General features: G+C 30.2%; 1 protein-coding gene across 1 annotated transcript in view; it reads left to right on the top strand.

The window, feature by feature from the left end:
- The first annotated feature begins 9123 nt into the window (after nucleotides 1-9123).
- Nucleotides 9124-17919, top strand: part of LOC130444388 (uncharacterized) — a 90807-nt gene continuing 82011 nt past the window's right edge. The window contains exon 1 of the mRNA XM_056779487.1: nucleotides 9124-9376. Within this exon, the coding sequence (XP_056635465.1) occupies nucleotides 9369-9376 (8 nt within the window). The 5' untranslated portion in view covers nucleotides 9124-9368. The remainder of the gene's footprint in view (nucleotides 9377-17919) is intronic.

Here is a 17919-nt window from a genome sequence, read left to right as displayed (position 1 = left end):
TGAATTCTTTCGTTTCGTTTCGTTATCGTATCTATGACTAATATAGATAATAGTGGAATTAGCTATCCCCTCTTTTATATTTGTTTTCATTATCGTATATGCTTCGTTTTTTCAGTGATTCTCATAATCGTGAGTTTTATTTATAGAATGGAAAACATATTGAATTGAATATCTTCAATTTTCCATTACATTAAATTGGAATAAGCAAGGCAGTGGAACAGGTTATTATCTAAATATGAATCAACATCAAGGGGTTCTTAATTCATTGATAGAAATTTTCTGCGTTATGATTACGTTGAAGAGAACCAACCTATCTAACCAAAGAGGCCAATGAAAGAATGAATTTTAATTTAAGTCGGACGCTTAGTAATGTAAGAGGCATTTAAAAGTTCGTTGAAAGCGTTCATGGAAATTCTCTTTGTGTCTAAGCTGGAACAACAGTCTTTTTTACCCGCACTGAGTGTGAGCGACGACATTTGCTCTTTAGTTTATCTACTGTCCCTTATTTTTTCAGTTATTCCGGCTTTTAGAATAAAAACCTGGTCAAGAAGAAATTTGCCACAAATTTTTCATTGCACTGTATAACAATAAACTTTAGTTTTAAATCAGTACTAAATTGATTTATTCTGACCAACAAACGTATAGGAAAAATATATAGATTTAGTGAAGTTGAAACTTGTTTTGTTATAATACGATGTCATATAATAATGCATAATAATGATTATTTTTCAAAAACGTGTATATTTAAGTAATCAAGTTCCTTCAAAAGTGGTCTAGATATTGTGCAGTGGTTACTTAGCTCTAATCGGTTGTCAATGTGTTATGTTCTTTATGCAGTAGTAGAAAACTATATATCTAAGTATTACGTTAAGCTTGAGAAAAAAGTTCCAAAGAATTGAGGAAAGAAAAAAAGTACACACTAAATTATCATTTCGAACAAGTACAACTCAATCAATCTTATCATAAAAACAATAGTTGTGAGCCCTTCATTTTGTCCATTAAGTCACTTTATTCGATACCCATATTCAATTTGCAGCCAAAAATATTTTTGAAGAAACAAGCGGTTGGAACAAGATTTGACGACATACATAATCTCTAAAATTTATTAAAATTTTCAAACAGTAACTATGCTACTGTATGTTACACAAGTATTGACTGCATTTTGTTTCAAAGAAGTTACATTTAAAATTTTGATTCAACAAATATCGTTCTGTTTGTATGTACATTTATAAAATTATACAACCAAATAACTCAACCAAAGATTACATCTGTCTCTTTGGATCCATTTATTACACAATGTCACGCTAGCTCTTCCCCGCTGTATTATGTAACACAGGGATTGCGTATGAAATTAGATTACCAATGGAAAACGAGCCAACTGATATGTTTCACAAGATTGGAAGTGTATTTTAAAAATGAAGAGATAAAAATATTCTCTTTCATTTATATTATATCTACAAGAGAATCAACTTTGTTCTGAAGTGAAGTAACTTTGAAGTTAGGTTAATAGAAGGTACTACGAGAATAATGTATCTTAAGCTATCAAATCATATCAATACTTTTTTATATTTTAAATCAAATGAAATCGAAGTGGTAGATATTATTTTGGGAGGTTACTATTTTAAGACGACTTTCAATAACTTTTTCAAGCGACAGTCATTTGAAGCCGCTTTAAGCATACTAAAGTAAATCTTCCACCACATCTTCAGATCACTGATTCTCTCACATGCTTTTGATCAAAGAGTTTGATTGTAATAAGAGCGGTCTTACACAACTTTCGGTGGTTGCTCTGTTCAGTATAATAAAAATCGAAACGGACGTCCGTAATCGCCATATTCCTATTTATTTAAAGAAGTTTTTGAATTAAATTAATGTCATCAAGCCACGCCTATGCCTATCGCAGACTTTCTGGCAGGAATATTTCGAAGAAATTGTATATCGACAGCTTCGGCCAATAGAAATGCATTTATGTTTAGGATTCGATGTTTCTATTGGTAAACAGTGGAGATGATGGGTCCACGTGGACTGACGGTTTGTTAGTTTATTTGTTATGAGTGCTGTGCGTATTTATGAAATATTGATTGTTCCCCGCATAACTGCAGTGAATCACAAGTCACAAGTTTGCAGATTACCTTAAAAGTTTTGAACAGACGCAGACGGTTGAAATATTGTAGTGAAAGCCCGATGACTAACGTTTTTTATTAAGTGAATGAAAATAGATGTGTATCATAAAAGCAAATTATATGGTTACAGAACGGAAAAATCCTGGATGAAGATATGTCAAAAATATATTTTTCCCAAGAAAAATAGATCCTAGAACAGAAATATTTCATTCATGATTCAACTTTTCAAATATTTGCCCCATGGTTTCACGTTTTAGTCGCTCATGTATGGTCGGTCTTACCTATTTATATGTAATATTTAATATAATACCATTCAAATTTAAGACAAATTCCATATTTACTCATCGTTAATATAAAAAAATAATCATTCATTTCTTTTAATTTAAGATTCTAATTAGCGTCAATCTCTTATACATTATATTAAATTGAAAAAGTTTAGTGATACTCTTTGGATGAATAATTTTTTACTTTTTATATTTGTTTTGCATTATCTTAAATTTTCTCTGTTGCTTCACTTATCCATAAATAAATTTCTAACTGTTACACCTGTTATGTCTTATATTAGAATCGTTTGATGAACTAGATTCAGCTGTTAGAATATCTTTCACCTGACAAGTTGACAGTTCATTATGAGAACACAAATTTCGAGGATTTTATAGGTATCAGAAATTTGTATCATACATATTCTTAAGCACCAGCTTTCCATTGTAAGTAAACACTTTGGAGCTTTATGAACTTTTGCAATTATGTAATTTTATGCTTTAATTTTAATAAGAAAGTAATCGATACTTTTGATAATGATATATATAAATAACTTCAATTTCTTATTTCTTAGACCTTTTCATATATTCATGAATCTAAATGTTCTTGATTTTAGGTCTCTTCTGTTTCAAAATTAGTTTTTTTCATAGTTAGATAGACAATATAAATAAGCAGATTGTCAGTGTCAATATCATATTTTGATAAAGACTTAAAGAAAAGTCGAAACGTCAAAATTTATCATTCTTTTAAAAGCTATCAAAAAAACTAATTTTGAAACAAAAGAGACCTAAAATCAAGAACATTCAGATGAATTTATGTGTAGAACTTAGTACATAATCTCATCTTGATGTTTTTTTTTTCGAAACATTTTCATTGGACAGGTCGCGCGTGTGGTAAGCCTAGATCAACGATCAACTTCTTTTTTTCCCCAAGCGTGCCGTGATTAATTCTCTCTTGCCTGTATGTTCTATACATGGAAATTAATGGTTCTCATTACAATAATGTACAAGTGAAATCTTGATCAATACGTTACGATCAAACTTTCTGCGAAATGCGTTTCAAAGCTTAACAATAAATTGTTGAATGTGTTTGTAAATGATTATATGAGCCATACACAAGGGTGTAGTTGTTATAAAATATTAAAGACAGCCGTGAAAGCGTGGAAATTGAAGTGCGAGAAGAAAGACCGGTCGAGATGCGCATTGACACAAACGCGCACAGTGTACATGCTATAATCCGTCTAGATCAATTCGTGTCGCAAGTATCCATCCATCCCGAAATCAATTTTGACTACAGATTAGAACGATCAGTGCAAAAATGGTTCCAAAAAAACTTTCAGAAGATAAGTAAATCGACTGTTTAGAACAGGCAGAAAGCAATTTAATTCAGCTTAATCGCATTATTATGGGCGAAGAAAGTTAGTTTTTTCAATACGTGCCAAAACTAAACAGCAGAGTCAACAGATCACAAAATGACACAGACTAATCAAGCTCGCAAGAGTAAGGTGAAAGTTAAAATGAAGCTGATCTGCTCTTTTGACAATCGCAGGGTGGATCATAAGTACTTCGAAAGGCCAACAGACATCCGGAACTATTGGGTGCTTCCAAAATGCACTCTGTCATAACGAATTGAGTGTGTTAACTTCCAGGTAGATTTCTGTTTTACCACAGCCACCCCATTCGTCAGATCTATCGCTCTGCGACTTCCCATTTATTTGAATAGATTGAGCATATTCAAACATCTAGAGTAGGTTTCAGTTAGAGACAGAATTGCTTGGAAAATTGGAATATTAGAGCCGAAGAAAATTACTTTCAAGTCAATCATATTGCCAACGAATAATTGTATAATCAATAAACTTCCCAGCATATTTTCCATTTGATACATTTTTTATAACGTTACTCAGAAAATTTCCATTATTTTATTATTATACTATTTGTTAACACGAAGTGACACATTCCATTGCCTAAATTTTTCAGTTCCGAAATTCTCTTGATACAAACATTCACATTGTTGACATATAATTTCATTACTAATGTAAGGCAGTCGAGCAGAATATTCGGAACGACTGACATGCCATGTTGTTGTCAAAACCCAAGAGATGATTCCGACAATATCAGTAACATTTTTATAAATTTCTGAATAGGAGGAATTTTATTTTAGTGCTTGCCGGCAAATAATAACCAGCTTTTTAAATTAGTTATAAAGTTGAAGGATAGGGACAAAGAAATATATTAATAATAAAAATTTGACCAAACAAAATGATAAATTGGATGCGTCTAAAGTGGAAACTTATTATTTTGATGATATGTAATTCTTACCTGACATTAGTAATTCAATTTCTAATTCAAATGCTGTGAATTGAAAAAGATATACAGAAGCTAATAATTCAAAATGTAATGATTTTTTATATAAACTATTTGGTGCAGGAAATAGGATCAATCTGTATTATATAAATTTCATGTTTCAACTGACATAATCAACGTGGATTATTTACCAAATTTAAAATAATTCGGCATATTAATGATTCAAGTGGTAATTTTATAAATCGATTTCTATAGGGTGTTCGTCATTTGGTATTGATTCCGTTAAAGCATTTTATTCCTGTTTGAAAACAGTTATTGGTCATTGGGGGCTAGATGTGGAAAATACGATGGGTGCGCATGCAATTCGAAGTATTTTGACTTTTGTTCTCATTGACACCTTGTCCACTTCTTTGTGATTTTGTCTCAATCGATCCAATAATGAACAGTAATATTCAGTGTTAATTGTCACTTCCAATAATAATAGATAAAAAAGGTCTAACGTTGCCAGCTCTTTGTGGCATGTTTACTCACTTAGTACTGCTTTTTCTCCAGTCCACTCGGATTAGCATTAGCACTATGATTCATGTTCTGATTACATTGTTATGAAACTCAGCACTCAATTGGAAAGAAGGTCAAATGCTCATATAAAATGCTATAAACACTATATATATAACATAATATTTTAATAATATATATTGTCTCGCAATTTCATTTTTTTCACTCTTACTATTAGTATAGTATTAGCTGAATATACTGTTTACTGCTACCACTACACCAATAATCACAATTACTATCTGATGCGCATTTCGATAACCAAGTGATCGTCTTTAGAGACCAGCAGTGGTAAAGAATTCAATATAAATATTGCCCGTGGCTCCACAAATTTCAATTAAATCTAATACTAGTTTTATGTTCATGGTTTGACTGAGTCCAAATTCTCTAAACTACATTTTCAGGTCTTCTTCTTCTTCGTACAATGTTTCATTTTTATACTACAAAAGCCTACTTAAACTATTTTTGTAGTTCTTCCAATATCAATTGCAGAAGACAGTTATGCAGACAGAAGACTCACGGCAATCATATCAAATTACGAAATGAAAAATAATGTTTACTCCCCGTATAAAATTCGGTGAAAATCTAACAAACCGTCAGTCCAGGTGGACTCATCATCTCCACGGTTTACCAATGAAAACATCGAATCGTAAACATAAATACATTTTTATTGGCTGAAGCTATCGGAAGGCGTATGTACACAATTTCTTTGAAATATTCCTACTAGACAGTCTGCGATAAGCAGTGGCATGGCTTGATGAAGATTTATTTAATTCATAATTGTCTTCAGACCATGGGCGAATGAAGACAATGAAATTGCACAGTGTATGAATTTAATAATAAATATTTAGAAATACAAACAGAGCAAGTTATTTTAGATATATTCGAATGTTTAAAAAAGGAAAATATTCAGCAATCTGATAATGCAATCATAATAAGAATTGATGAATTAACTAGAGTAAATAAATTTTCCATTTATCGAGTAGTCACGGAAGGAGTTGCTGTCGATCACAGAACCGAAAAACATGTGAAGTAAAACTGAAATCAGTTGACAAAGCTGCTAAAGATTTTTACGTAGGACAATTTGTAGTTTATATAAGGAGAAAAGGGTTGCGACATTAGAAGTAATACAGCAAAAGGTAGCAAATTATCCAGAATACAATTATACCAGTTTAGAAACATTGCCTCAAGTTTTGTCAGTATGTGGTTTTAAGCACAAAAAACTGAATAAACGGATGGCGATAACCGAATCGTCAATGATAGTTCGATGGCGTCAAGATTATTTGCACCAGATAAAAGACTACCGAAGCAATAATAGACGAATGGGGTACAAAAAAGGATCAGTTCACATCAGGTACCCTGTTTAAACCAAACTCCCTTAAAAACAGGTACATTTTACTCGTCTATTTACGTTTTATAACTTAATATTCAATTGTAGTAAGTATAATAATGATTTTGTCCAAGTTCCAAGTAGGACTACAATTTAGTGCATCTGTCTAAGTAACAGCGTTTAATGTCGTCCAATTTATAATGATTCGATTGCCTTCTAACGAATACTTTCTCACAAGATATATATTTTTAAAAGTATTTAATAATATTAAAAAATAATGAATTTATAAAATGAGGAATCTACGCCTTTGGTAGATGAAACAAAATTGTCGGAAAGGGTTTTTATAATCTGCAATTGATATTGGAGGAACTATACCTCCTCAACTAACTCATGTCTACTTTTAAATCGTTCGTTTCACTTGTTAATAGTTATAACTATTATCACCATATATATTTGAAGATATCGTGAGCTTCTCTGGTGCTTTTTTTCAACTTGAATCAAATTTAAAGTTTATCCGTTGTCCAAAAAGCATACATATATATCACGACAAACTTGGTTGATTTGGTTATAGTAGTAGACAAATAAATGGTTATTGGTTCAAAATTGTCACAGCTTATCTGAACTCATGATAATATTGTGGTACTATTGAGATATATACAGCGTTAGTTAAAAGTTAAAAATTCTTGAAATCATGGAATTTATTCAGAATGGAATTATTGAAAAAAACATTATAATTGAATAAAATTGAACGTATTCTCTTATTTTTCTCTCACTGTTCTGTAGTATTATATTCAGGTTCATCACATTAACTTTTAATTACAAGAATAACATAGCTTATTTATACTAATTTGGACGAATTTCGGGTGAAGATAACGTTAATTTGAACAAATTTATAGTTTCGGAGGTTATGTACAGAAAGGAGGAATTTTTCTGAGGTTTTATCTCTAATTACATTACTTCATTACTTTTACTGTCAGTTTTTGAATCATTACAATCAAGCTTTACTTGGTGTTAATACGAGGTCTGTCTATTTAATAACGATTCTGGTTACGGCTCCACCGTTTTTTGCTATACCCCTTCCGTCGACTCAAATCGAATCCCTTTCCAAGCAGATCTTTTTCTAATCTCTCTAACCTTTCAACGAAATCTTAGCAGACCCATTGACGCAAGAACTCTTGGTCAGGAGTCAGATTTTTTGGCACCAACTTCGCCAGACTTTTGTCATGTGTAATTCCTCGTGTAAAATTTTTCTAACCGTTACTTTATCGGCGTTTACAGCTTCGGCAATCATCGGGATGCTCATTCGACGATATGCACGCATAATTTGGTTGATTTTGATCACTGTTTCCGGAGTTGAAACAGTCACAGGGCGACGTGGGCGCTGATCATCTTCAGTGCTCTCTCGGCACTCACTAAAGCGCTTTCACCACTCAAATTCATGCGCACGAAATAGAAAATTGTATCCATAGGCCTCTTGCAACAATTTATAGAACTTAGTCGAAGTTTTTTTCAATTTAACGTGAAATTTGAGATTGATACGTTTCGTCACACGTGGTTTTCGGCACGAGAAAAAAAACACGCTACTGCACAAATACTATAATAGTGACGGAAACGTGTTTTGGGACGTGCATAGACAAGATATCTAGATACCCAACTTAGTTCTCGTTTTTTACTCTACCCGTCTAGGGCACCCTCTAGGCGAGCAATTTTGTTATTTAATAGCCAGACCTCGTATGTAATTTTTTTTGAGTTTAGAGCAAAACGGAGGATTTTTCCTGTGATTCTCTTTCCAGTTACATCACTTATACTACTTTTACTAGTATTCTAAAAGTGGCATAGTTAAATTGAGTAAGGATATGGAAATAGGAAATTAGAGTTTGGATTTCAAATATGTCGCAATCTAACTCCAAGACACTAAATTCGAAAGCCATCGAATATAACCTCAGCTATAACCAAAAATCATATTTTCCGCACTTTTGGTTTATGATTACTGACAAACTTGATGTAATTAAGATATTTTGAGGCTCGGTTGCTTAAGATTTTAAACTAGAGTAGATAAACACTCCAAAAACAATTTCCAACCTCAAAAAAACAGCAGTAGCTCTTATTTAACATATATTTGAAACTTTCTTTCATAATATAAAAATTTTCTGCATTATTTGAATGGGTACTTCGAATTATTTACATTTTACGATATTCTATAATTTAATTCATTACGAAGAAATAAACACTCACCGCAAGTTTCGTATTTTCCAACAACAATAGTCTTTTAAACAAAAATTATAATTAAACGGATCGTTAAAACAAATAAAACATTCTAAAAGTAACACTTATCATCTTCCTGGGAATTAGCAGAAGCAATTAGCGTATCCTAGGTAATTCAAAGAATTGCACGGTATTTTATGTTTTCTACAAACTCCACCTTGCTCTTTACACTTCAGAACCCATTTCCAAGAGTCCCCAGACTATTAGCAAGTCTCGTCAGACTAAAATCTGAAGACTTCTTGCGGAAAGAATCTCTCACGTCCTACGCAAGGCATTTGACTGCAAGACTCGAAGACCGAAGCATTGAAGACAGCGGTTTGCTATTAATTCACCGGCAGCCAACGGACGAGCATCTCGCATGTGCATTATCCGTTTACATTTTTGCGTTTTCGTTAAGAATTAGCCATCGCGACACGAACGGCGTTATTAGTGATGAACATTCTTCTTCTGGGATAAGAGTTTTTTTTCTTTCGGTCTGGGTTCACAAGAGACTGACTGGTTCTTTAACTAGTGGTGTGACGAACGAAAAACAAAATGTTGAGGTAAGTTTGTTTTTAAGTGCTAATTTGTTGACCCTGTTAAGAAATACATTTTTAGAAATAGTTTTCAGGTACAAAAAACATTATACGTACTATTTTTTTTTTGTTATCGGACCAATTTCATTTGATGATCCATTTTTAATTTTGTCTTATCCAAATAGAAAACTGGTATTTGCTTTAAGTGTACTATTTTATGAGGAAGAGACAACTTCCGTATTCTAATATATAAATCCTTTTTATTGTTTATGGAAGTCTTTTCACCACCAATGGAAAATAATTTATTAGATTATAATTTAAATCGCACTTTTATGGAATGAAAATTACGACTATTGTTAGAACCTTATGTAAAAGTTTGGTTTTGAATCTTTTCTTCTAATTATGTTGTAGTTTGTTGATTAGAAAAGGTTAACTTATAAAATATGCAAGTTGCTTTTTTTCATAAACTATATTATTTTTTAGTTTCGCAAAATTGTATAACATTAATTTCAAAATTTTTAGATAAAGGTTTTGGTATTTCAAATTTACGGAAGTAGCACATATACCATATAAAAAATAATTTAATAGTAACAATTTCCAATATTTCTTATATTAAGAATTTCTCTGTAATTTTTACCTTTTTAATGATAAATTAGTGAAGTTTGAAAACTATATATTATATTAGTATCAATACTCAACTTCAAAAGTAATTTTCTGCTATATTGTTCAGTTCATTATTTGCTATTAATTTAATATGATAACATGGAAAGAACTAAAAACTCAAATACAAAGATTTGCGATATAATTAATACACTCAATATATAATGTTTATAAAGAATTATACATAATTATACAATTTTCCCGAAGCTGTAAATTATAATTTTGAAGTATTATTATAATCTGTAATGTGTTTTCTTAACTATATAATTTACATATAATCTCATTTTAAATATAATGAATTGGCTTCTCCAAAACATTCAAAATAACTATCGAATAGTCTAGAATATTCTAGAATAATGTTTTTCTTATTTATTTATACAATTTCTATTCGTGAGGTGAACTAATAAACACTGTCTCTCAAGTTCTTGATTTATTTAAATACCTTACGCTACACTTAACTAATTTATATAATTTACTTATCACTATCACTTGACTAACTTAATAATTTATTTAAATTCTTCGATTACTTTCTATTTCGGTCTGTACACTACTACTATTTATATTGAATACACTGTTTACACTACCACTATACCAACACTCACAATTACACTGTTTGACGCGCGTTTCGATCATCAAGTTATCTTTAGAGACTTAAGGTAAACTAATTGTGAGTGTAGGTGTAGTAAATAGTGTATTTCATGGGAATATCACTAACAGTCCCAGAATTCCCAACTTAACTACGACTATTTATTATAAAATAAGCTGAATTGCGCTTCACAAGCTTCTTATATATCCCAGAAGAATTTTAAAATTTCCTAGGAAAGAAAAAAAGGAAACAAATGAATAAATAGACCTTCATAGAAATTATTCCAAAGAAAAAATGTGAATAAACCGTTTGCTATAATAAAAAAAGTTATATAAAAACAAACATCAAAGTCGGCGCGCTTCTCCGAATTTTAGAATTCCAGTAAATCCAGGCAGGGCCGACTCCAGGGCGGATACGTATTCGTAACAATATTATAGATGTACGCTTTTGTATATTTGTCTAGTTTCAATCCATTATAGTGAGGAAAGATTATGAAGTTCTCTCGATTTTTGGCTCTAGAAAATCGAAAAATCATCCGATTTCGATGATTTTTTTAAAATTTTTACGACGAATGTGAAGAAATATAGGAAATATTTCAAATATCACAAGATTTTATATGGTTTTATGACTTTAAATGTGGTCATAAATACACTTCTTGAGATATAAATGTTCGTAACTTTTGTGCCAAGTATCAAACGAGTTCATATATTTTTTCGTTCGTTTGTTTGTAAATCTTTAAAAAAAAAACGAATATATTGAAAAATAATAAATAAAATGTACAAACGATTATATATGAGAAAAGGTCAATTTTAAGAGAAATTATTTTTAATTGTAAAAACATGATAAATCAACATTTTCATGTACATTTTTTTCAATGTATTCATTTTTTTGTGTAGATTGTGAAGAAAAATATAACAACTTCATTAGATTATTTGGAAAAAGTTATCAACAATAATACATGAATGAGTGCATTTTCATGAAGATTTAAAGCTCTGAGAAACCAATATAAGCTTTCTTTTTTTTATTCCCAAAATTTTTTTCGTAAGTTTGTCGAAAAAACGAAGATTAAAAAAAATCATCGAAATTGGATGATTTTTCAATTTTCTAAATCCAAAAAGCAAGGACACCTCGAAAGTATAAAATTACCCTGTTCTCTAAATTGAAACCCATACAGTATATTATAACAAAGTTCTTTCTACTACTTCTCATCTAATAGAATGAAAATTGAATTATATTTTACGCTTTCAGTAAATTGAATCATTTTTTATATAGAATGTATAATAATGATAGACTAAAACAACAGTGGTTATTTTTCAATCAAGTAATATTGAACAATCACTCTGTATTGTGTTATTTTCAAAATTACTACGATAATGTTCTCTGAATTGCAATTTACTTGTAAATATTTCAATTATAAGTTGGAGAAACCAATAACAGTCATTCATGGTTCTATGTACCTACAAGGCAAATAATTCAACATAGTTAGTACAATAAATGTTAATGAAATACTTACAAACATAAAATTAGTAATTACACGGAATTATATACAATATTGAAGAGTTGAGATCTATAGGTCTTAGATTTTGTATAATAGATTACTTGATAATAGTAACTACAGACCCTAAAATGTGGATTGTTTTGGGACAATACACATAGAAAACAAACTACAGTTTTTCAAGGCTTCTATCAACGAAAAGAAATAAACATGAGTAATAATTCTAACACTAGTCTCTCTTATCTGGCTTTCATCGCATACGCATGGAATCCCTGAAAACGAATCTGCAGATAGCCACGCCAAAGAAAGTTCTAGCAACCCTTCAGAAATTCTGATCTAGCTTGAAAATAATCCCAAGTTCAAGTTCAGAAAACTCATTCAAGATTCTTGACGCAATCTATGGAGTAACAGTACGGCATTTTTTAATGAAGTCTCCATATTAACTACATCACATTTACTCTTATTTTAAAATTAAATTAAAATTTTTGCAATACTTCTTTACGTAGTCTATTAAGTAGTTTTCTTATTGTTTGTTCCAACGCATTTTCTTGTTTTGTACTCCAAATTAATTGATTCCCCCACAAATTATTCTATTTCTTTATTTATCCGCAACCTCTCCTACCATAGGTGTAGCGTTGAATCTAATTTTTAATCTGTGTAAATGTTAATAATATCGAAATGTGTGATTGAAGTACCACGTTCGGGTACTTGGCCAACAAGACTTTGCAGATTAATTCATTATTCAAAAGTTTGAACAGGGTGAAAATATATAATATAATAAATCATACAATATATTGTTTCGAATGGAATATTCTCTTTAAAGGTATTTTATTTCAAGAACATGAAATATCATCCCATGGTTGTTAGAATTTTAAGGCTGTATACTTTGGAAATAGCCCTATAGTTATGCAAAGTGAATCATCAATCATTTACAACAGTTATAAGTTTCTGTTTATACCAATCTGCCAATCAAATTTGATTAGTCTATGTTACAAACTTCTCCAAATTTGTTAAAGTTAGAGTGATATTAAGTTGATGGAAATCTTCTCATAAATTAAATTATTCATAAATCAAGACATAATTTCAAAACTATATTTTCATAGTTTATCATATATAAATGAAATCAATTATTCTCACCATAATATGCAGTTTCCTAATTTTTCTTTTGACGCTGTCTGTAAATAGTTTTTCAAAATCAATTTAATGGTATTAGTTAGTAAATAAGAAAAAAATTCAGTAACACTCATTTGATTCCAAATGATGCTAACAGCTATCAAAAAATTGTCTTATGAATAAATTATCAACATCGTAGCGGAAAACAACTCGTGTCGTATATGAGATGACAACTATTCCAAGGGGTTTTCGAAGCAAGAAATGATTCCTTAGCCAATTATAAAGAATCTCAGCATTCACATACGTAGATTGCTTTGACATAACAATGTAACTTCTTGGTGGCATGTTGTCCTTCCATTCCTTTTTTTTGTTCACCACCTTCATGATAACTAGTAGAGAAAGAAACTCTACTTCCGCATTGAAGCATCTAACTACGCTGATCATTTCTCTTTTTTCTGATGAAATAATGACAGGAACTGTTTTTGAAACTTTTTAAGCTACAACTGCACCTGGTTGGTGTAGGTATAAAATAAGTTGAAATATTCCATATCTTCATCTCGATTCATCCCCTTGACTCTGACCGAAGATACGCCTTCAGTTTTTCTTATACTTAGATCTGGATGTCGAGATAAGAACAGTTGTAACCAATTGTAACCAATTGTAACCTGCTTCTCTTTTTTAGTTTTTTAAATTTATGTCTAAGACCAAGCTGCTAACGAAACTATAAGGTCCGACTTCGTAAACAGTCCTTTCTTAAGGGAGACCCATGGACCTGCATTTTTTTGGTATGACTGACAAGTCGTAACTCATTAGCTGAGCCCAAACAAGAACTAGGACCTATTGGTGTATTGGAGTCGTAGCCAGATTTGAACTTTCTTTTAAGAGTTTTCCCAGAAATATGGAATTATATTAATGCCCTTCTCAAAGAATAACCTTTGGACTTTATTCAAGACCTTTTTGAGGTTTTTCTATGTCCATGATCCTCTAGAAGAGGCGGGATATACTTAATTGGCATCTTTGAAAAGATAGATTTGCCGTCAACATTTAAAATATAAAAAGTTCAGGGATCGCTATCTATCCCAATAGAGGCATGGTCCTCTCTCCCAATCGGTCGGGAGAGATGGCCAAAGCGCGTCATCAGACATGGTGGATGCAAACTCAAACGAAACGCACCCCGTTGCATCTAAACAACTATGAAACTAAATCCCACCGTTACCCACACTCTAAGTTATGTTAAAAACGAAATATGACATATTATACAATTTGAATGTGTATTGAAAATGGAAATTACTTACTTTTTGCTAAAATAAAGAGGCACCCTAAAAAACATCACTTATTCACGTCACAAACAAACTCTTCACTGATTTATGGCGTTGGATATCTTTCCCGTATTACCATCTATACCAGATTTACCCTAATTGAATTATCCCCAATTTCTTATTGAATTTTATTTATTTTATAGGGCTGTAGAAAAAATAATGTATGCATGAAGTATCTTTTTTTCACTCATGGAATCATTTTTCCATTCGTGAAAAAAGTACAACTTTATGCACTTGTTACATAATAGTTATTTATGCAACAAGTGATGGCTCATGCGGCAATTCCTACGAGTGAAAGAAAAGTTACTTTACTCACGAGTTTCATACGTTTTTACGACAAAACTTTTATCAATTTTTATTTTGTAATAGTGATATTAAAAGTACAACTGTGAGCATTATTAATTTGAATTGAAGAAGTTACATTACTATTGGTACTTGAATTGGCAACATTTAACGAGTTCAAAAAAATAACATCGTCTATAGTTGTATTAGTACTTATTGGATTGTTGGACCATGAACATTTACAATGTGGCTTGAAATCGAGCTAGTTGTTTCCGTTAAAATTATCACTGTGGAATCCATTTTGTTTTTTAATGAGTCGTCTACGTAAAGAAAAATTAGACTATTACGGTAGGCATGACTAGAAGAAAAATGGGGGGAACATAATTTTTTCCATGTTTTGAGACCTGAACACGATTATGATGGTTTTTCGAATGTCGTCTGTAGTTTATATATATATTTATATATAAATTAATATTATTTATATATAAATTATATATATATATATATATATATATATATATATATATATATTGTTATGGTATAAATATATCCAAAATAAATTATTAAACAATAATAAGATATAAATAAAGCAGTTCAGCAAGTTCAGTTCTGTTATTCGGTTACTTAGAGCAGTTTATCACAATAAAATAAATAACATTCTTTATATTAAGTTTTGGTCAACACTATATTCTAAATTATTATTTAATTTTGACAAATCCTGTATAATCAAGAATTTAATCCATAAATTGACAGATAAAAACAGGAGCACCAACTTCAAAAATTTGTGTGACATACCAACATAAATTTTAAGGTTATAAATGATAAAATATAAAAATTTTAACAACTGCAATGATAAAATTAATAACATAGGAATGAAATAAATACAACAAAGAAATTATAGAATAATATTATTTGAATAAAGCCACAATAATTTAAAAATTTAGAAATGACAATTTAGTAACTAACTTTTAAAATAAATATCATTGGTTAAAAGAAAAAAAAAGTTTGTTTAAAAAAAAAAGAATGATGAAAAAAATCAACAACGAGAAAAAATTTTTTTGGCAAGAGAAAAAAGAGTAAAATAATTTTAATTGAAATTTAAAAAAAAATTAAAATCTTGATAAAAAAGGCATAAAATATTCAAAGGATTGATAATTAATAATTGTATAAGTGTAGTAATAAGAAATTAGTGAAAACAATTAAATAAAGTGAAATAAGTGAGAATACTCACAAAGGGACAATTTCCAAGATAAAGAAGTTGTGAAAAGGAAAAGAACAGGAGTGGAACTACAGCGGAGTATCTGTTTATTCTGCAAGGCCGTAACAATTTCCAATAAAAAAAAATAAAAAAATACAACATAACAAACACTTAAGGTACTGTTCTATTAAGTTTAAGTATTTCTTTTAGTATATAATATTTGAGTTCACATTTCCATATAATTTAGTTTTATGAATGTAATTATGAGTATGAATGAATGAATGAATGTTTGTAAAATAAAATAATTGTAATAGCTAGTTGAGAAATTGTATATTTTGATTATTTTATTCATTATAAAGAACAGACCCGATCTTAAAACTATTATAATCTGACCTTATAACCATAACAATTTATCGCAATAAAATTTTTTAATTTGACCTCACAATATAATACCCTGAGAATAAAAAAAAAATAATAATAACATAATAAAATAAAGAAATTCAAATAATTATTAATGGCGCCCAAATTAAAATCTGATTTTATTTAAAATAAAATTTATAAAAATAAACACATTACACACTATTAATACCATAACAATATATATATATATATATATATATATATATATATATATATATATATATATATATATATATATATATATATATATATATATATATCTGTTTAAGCTAAAATTCTTATTCGTCTCTCGAGTAATTGCTATGGGTCCGATTTGGTTCAAAATTAACATACATGGCTTTTTTGGCGGCGGATTGATGTTATTAGAGTTTGGTTAAAAACAAATGAATATTTCAAGGGGTCGCAGTGCAAAAAAGAGGTTTTTGACCTTTTACTCACCTCTGCAGGTCAAACGAAAAGCGACTGAAAAATGAAATTTCACATGTAGGTTCAATTAGTTGCGAGATGATTTCCTGTCTAAGATCGAAACTTTCCATCTCCACCCCTCTCCATTTTATGGTCATTTTTGTTATATTTTCTTATTTTTTTTCCAGAAAAAGTTTAACTAGAGGGTTCGAACTTCGAATGCAAGTAGGGGTGATGTTGAAGAATTGTCTTTATCAAGTTCAAAGTTTTCTTCTTTCTTCTAGCACAAAACGCCCGAAATCATTTTGATCGTTGTAATTGTTGAACTGGACCGCCTCCTATTTAATGAATAATATGAGTATGATCGTTGCTAGGGTGATTTTTTTTACTTCCCATTTTCGAAATTTCTTGTCATTATCACAATTTTTTCTTTGTTGTCAATTGGAATTGAAAAATTCGACTTTTGTGATGGAGCTCTGCTGCTCACGGCTTTTTTTAACTGTATATAGGTACACTGGAATATATTTTCATCTAAAATTATTTACATTGTATCAAGTTTCTTTGGAAAATTGTGGGCTACTTCTTGTTATCTCCATTTATAATGTTTATAATTTAGAAAATATAGCATATTATCAACAATATAATTTATTGATTTCAATTAGTAGTACCGGGAGCACAAGGCATTAAGTTACTTTTACAAGTTCATAAATAAGCGTACAATTTTGTCCGTCATTGAGTAGATATACCTACGTCATTATAAACTCCTTTTCTGGTTTGATGTATGCAGTATAAGATGTTTTCGAACGTTAATGATTTTCATTCTATACATGTAAAGATTAAATTGAAAGATGAACATTTCTATCAGGATGATTATATCGTTACATTTTTTAACGATTGTGTGCAGCTTACTGCATTATTTTAATAAAATTGCCACAATGAGTTTTGTTTTTCTACGAACAATGTCTAGAAGTGATAAATAATGTATGGGTTTATGGATAAAACATTACATAGCAACTTGGAATAACCTGTTCTAATGATAATCAGCACTTTCCTTATTATAGCAGTGCTGATAAACCGACAAATAATGAAAAA

This window comes from Diorhabda sublineata, chromosome 1 (genome assembly GCF_026230105.1).
Source record: "Diorhabda sublineata isolate icDioSubl1.1 chromosome 1, icDioSubl1.1, whole genome shotgun sequence".
Lineage (NCBI taxonomy): Eukaryota > Metazoa > Arthropoda > Insecta > Coleoptera > Chrysomelidae > Diorhabda > Diorhabda sublineata.
Note: the sequence above shows the minus strand (reverse complement) of the source record. Positions and strands in the feature narration are given on the sequence as shown.